At 45.7% G+C, this 4931-nt stretch overlaps 1 protein-coding gene across 3 annotated transcripts in view; it reads right to left on the reverse strand.

Moving 5' to 3' along the window:
- Window positions 1–1557, reverse strand: part of fzd9b (frizzled class receptor 9b) — a 4312-nt gene extending 2755 nt beyond the window's left edge. The window contains exon 1 of one of the 3 annotated variants that reach the window (XM_019886079.1): window positions 256–1557. In XM_019886079.1, coding sequence (XP_019741638.1) covers window positions 256–1161 — 906 coding nt within the window. In that variant the 5' untranslated portion in view covers window positions 1162–1557. The remainder of the gene's footprint in view (window positions 1–255) is intronic. The other 2 variants (XM_019886077.1, XM_019886078.1) reach the window with 2 other exon arrangements.
- Between the last annotated feature and the right edge of the window lie 3374 nt (window positions 1558–4931).

A 4931-nucleotide genomic window follows, 5' to 3' on the forward strand; every position in this document is an offset into this window, starting at 1 on the left:
GCCGACGTAGCACAGGCCTGTCAGCTCGTCTCCGGCCACCTTCCTCATGGTGAGGATGACGATGGTCTTGAGCGCCGGGATGCCCCATGCCGCCATGTGAAAGTAGTTGCTGTGCGCCTCGATGGCTTCATGACCCCATTTCTTCCCCGCGGCCAGAAACCAGGTGAGTGTGAGGATGACCCCACAGACCATGCCGAAGTAATAGAGGATGAGGAAGACGATAGTGCAGCCCGTAGACTCCAGCCCTTCCTGGATGATGTACAGCTCGCCGTGCTCCCGGTCGCAGGCGATGTTCTCGGCGCCTGCCACGGAGCGGATGATGAAAGCCACCGAGTAGACGTTGTAGCACATGGAGAGGAAGATGATGGGCCTTTCCGGGTATTGGAAGCGGTGCGGCTCAAGGAGGAAGGTGAGCACGGTGAAAGCGGTGGACACGAAGCACAGGATGGACCACACCGTCATCCAAATGAAGGCAAAGTCTTTATCTCGCCTGGACCAAAACACGTCCATGGCGGGCGAGCAGCGGGGCGCACACGACTGACTCTTCTCAACGAACTGGAACTTATCAGGATTCTCGCAGGAGCCTGCGCCGCCCGCGGAGCGGCCATTGCTGGCGACTCCCTGCCGAGGGCGAGGGGGCACGGGGAGCATGCCCTCACCTTTCTTGCCCTCGGTTCTGGTCTCGTTCTCTGGGGCTTCCATGCACAGGGCGTTGGGGTCGTTTCTGGTGGGCAGCTTGGAGCAGTCCAGCGAGTCGGGCCAGGTGTAGCTGAACTTCTTCATGATGGGGGCGCACCTCTCCCTCGCCTGCTCGCACATGGGTCTGCAGGCAGGAATGGAGGTGGACACCTTGTCCGTGCACATGGGTGCGTAGAGTGAGCACAGGAAGAAGCGGAGGTGCACGTCACAGCCGTAAGCCACCAGAGGGGCAAACTCGTTCAGCTTGATGGCAGCTTCCTTCTGATCGTCGTGGTCCATGAAGTTGGGCATGCGCGTCAGGTTGTAGCCGATGCCCTCGCACATGGGGATGGTGATGGGCTCGCACTTGGCCGGTCTTCCTCGCTCAAGCTCGTACGAGCCGATCTCGAAGCTGGAGCCGGAAATCACCAGCAGGCACCACAGGAGAATCGCCACCTTCAGCGGACAACCATCCATGCTCATCGCGGAGGTAAAAAAAAATCAAGCTCGTTTTTGAATATACATTCAGATATTAAACTGGAAGAGTATTCGAGGCTCCCGCTCCGATCCCCACTATTCCCCCATGCCGAGAGCTGGTGTCAGTCCGTTCAAACGAGACTTAAAATCATAAGAGTCTTTCAAACGTTGCCCCGGATATAAGTCCGTGATCTTAAAAAAAAAAAAAAAAAAGAAGCAAAATGAGTGTTTTAAAAAAAAAGAGGAGGCGGGGCGGAGGGGGTCCTTCACATGACCGTCAGCTCCGCGGCGCGAGGGGAGACGAAGGACAAGCGGTCCGGTCCTTGCTTCGGTGGCTTGTGCTGCCGCTTCCAGGCTCCCGCACACTGAGACCGGAGAGCAGCGGTGTGGGGCTTGTGCCTGTCGGGGGGAAGGAGAGGAGGGGGGAGAAGGGCAAGAGAGTTGGGTAGAGGAGGGGGCGTGAGTCGCGCTGCGTTCATCTCACGTTTCAGTCGAGGCACCCCACGCGGGGGAAGACTGCGCAGATGGCGGACGACGCTCAAATAGTTCTGCTGTGACAATACTGTACACTCGCTAAATTAATCATCCAGGTGCCTATTTACTGTTAATAGGATATCTATCTATCTATCTATCTATCTATCTATCTATCTATCTATCTATCTATCTATCTATCTATCTATCTATCTATCTATCTAGTTTGCAACTGTGTGTATAATTTTGTAACGGCGTGCAACTGTTTTTGTGACGGGTAATTAAATGTGTTACTGCATGTTGGTTGGATATACAGTAGTTAAATATAGGTAGTTTGAAATTGTGGTGAACAGATGTTGCTTATATTCGGGCCACAAAAAATCTACATACAGGGGTAGGAGTACACCGTTTAAATGTTCTTTCTTTCTTTTAATTAACAGATGTTGCTTATATTCGGGCCACAAAAAAATCTACATACAGGTGTACGAGTACACCGTTTAAATGTTCTTTCTTTCTTTTAATTTTAAGCCAGATGATAAAGGTGTTTTTAAAAGTGACATTAATTGCACAGAGTACATATGATAGTCTCAGAGTACACCGTGAAGCTAGTCGGGATGATGGAAGAGTAGAGGACGATTGTTTCCATCTAGTGGTTGAATATGCAGAGCATGCATATGTCACAGCTGTTGCAAAGAGCATTTGATCTTTCCTCAAACAGAGCTGGAACTTTAGGATTTTGGCCGCTTGCCCTGAATTGACTGTTAATTTCAGACTGTCTCTATTAGAGCTCTTGACCGTTTGAGACGGTTTGTGCAAGACCTGAGATACAAATAACTTGTTGAGTTTATGCACTGTAATCAACAGCTTGTATTTTTTTTTTGGAGGGGGGGGGCAAAACAGTCATTTAAGTTGGAACAACTTTAAGATAGAAATCACTACCATTTATGGATATCATATTCATTAGCACAATAAAGCAAACAAGTTGTTTGCCCCCAAACTATTTGCTGAATTGTTTTACCTTAGGGGTTGGGGAGAGTTGAATTTGTGGGCAAATTTGTATTTTTAACATTGTTCTTTAAAGACACGCGTTGGCTCTCAGAGATCAATGAGTAATAAATGACTGTTAAAAAAAAAAAAGAAAAGTAAACATTCATTCTACATTCATTTTTATAAGTTTAACTTAAATGCGAGTTTGACAGCTTTGTGGTAAAAAGGAAGTGGTTAACACAAAGACGACAGAGTAGAAAACTGCTTTTTGAAATCCCTTTCCAAGTGTCATTGATTGTATAATGGTATGAGACTATTTTGAAGAGGATCAGAGTGAATCAATCTTCTAACATGAGAACTGGTCTCGAGTATTCCAGATAACAATTTGAAGGTGTGCTTTTCATCAGATATTGCATCAGTTTGAGGCACAAAAAAAAATTTCGAGACAACTCTGCTGTAGTCAAATCTGAAGTGTGTCTCCAATTTTGAGATTATATCTTTTTGTAAGTGCTGGTGTCGAGACACTTTGAAAATCAATTGAAACGGCTTTGGCTGAATTTCCACCACAGCGCTGCAACTTTTTAAGAGTGCCTGTCAAAGATAAGAGGACATCTGAAAGGGTCAGGAGACACCTGAGAGCGCGCTTAAAAGGGCTCACATTGTTATCGGGGCGGAATCACATGGCTGTTGATAGTACACTCTAATTTGTCCCGAGTTGTGATTGTGAGCGCAAATGGTTGTCCGTCGACGTGTGCCCTGCGATTGTCTGGCAACCACTTCGGTGTGTACCCTGCCTACTGCCCCAAAACAGCTGGGTTAGACTCCAGCATGCCCGCGATCCTTGTCGTGATAAAGCGGCTCGGATAATGGATGGATTGATGGATGGATGCAAAGGTCAGCACTGTTGTGCATGTGCGGACTTATAAATTAACAGACTAGCAATGTTTTGTCCTTTTTTGCTCATCAGTGTAAACGACTTCAAAGTCAGCTTCAAATCCACATTACCCTGTTAAGGAATATAGAAAAATGCGTAAAGAAATGGAGTGATGTATGGATATGCTGGAAAATTGTTGTGGGTACACCAAATTCCAACAGTCCTGTCATCAATATGCCGTCCAAATTCGACTTTCTGGTTCCCTTTGTTTCCAGGCTTGCATGTCTAGTGCCAAGCTAAGCTAACCGTTGTAAGGTCATTTGACCACAGAAATGAGAGAATGGCATTGATTTTGTGCGTTAGAGCATATTTCCCCAAACAAAAATAATCTTTGAATACGTAGTGATCCCCCGAATGAACAACCAAGTTATTCTCTGTGTTCCAGGGGTAATAGTCATCAAAAAATAAATAAATCACTAACTTTGTGCTGCTGATTAGTTAGAGAGACACGAGGTCTGACCGCACCACTTTCAGAACACGGAGGTCCATTGTGATTTTCCTCCACTTAATTGTATTATTTCTCATGGACCTTAACAATAAATGGGCAAAAGAAAAACAAATAGCAACTAAATATTTAGCATTCAGCCTTCTTTCTGGCTTGATTTTGTCTTTGCAAGGTCAAGTCTATTTTACTACCCAGCAGAGGTAATAATATAGTATGATGGTTGAATTTGTACATCTTGGTTTTCTCTCGCTTAGAATCCGGCCGCATGTAAAGCCTTTGTATGCTTTGTAAATAACCGCCTTCCACAATGAAGAAGCATCTTTAATTTCACACATTCAACAGACAAGCTGATGGAGTGTCGGCCTTGTAATTACTACCTCTTACTTATTGCTTATCGTGTATCAGGAACAAAGCTATAAACATCTCATGGAAAACAATGCATGAGAATACGATCTCAGAGACGCCGGCTGTCTGAGATTGTTTTGGATGTAATGAGAGACACCTCACACTCAAAGCAGTTCATCACAACCAGCGTAGTGCCTGGAGTGAACTGCTGAGGCTTGGATCACACATTTCGGTCTTTGCTCATGTTGTGTGTGTGCTAATCTGTAAATTATGCGGTGCCACGGGAGCGTGTAAATCAGCAGCTGTTTATTCTAATAATGACTGGGCCGATAGAGTTTGGTGAAGTCATTCAACTCTATTCGAATCTGCAATCAGCAGCAAAGGAAGGACCTTGTTTCACTTTCACTCTTATCTCATTTTGTTGCACTATTTGGTGAATGGGAGCAATTCATTCCCTGTGCCCATCTGTGTTCTCCATCCAAAAAAATAACACAATGGAAAGCTTGTGTTGAGTCATTTGAACGTGACTAAGTTAGTGAAATAATGTCCACATTGATACTTGTCTCAAATGGACACTGGTGCCAGAAATAGTAG

Source organism: Hippocampus comes, unplaced genomic scaffold (genome assembly GCF_001891065.2).
Source record: "Hippocampus comes isolate QL1 unplaced genomic scaffold, H_comes_QL1_v1.1 scaffold29, whole genome shotgun sequence".
In the NCBI taxonomy this organism is placed as follows: Eukaryota; Metazoa; Chordata; class Actinopteri; order Syngnathiformes; family Syngnathidae; genus Hippocampus; species Hippocampus comes.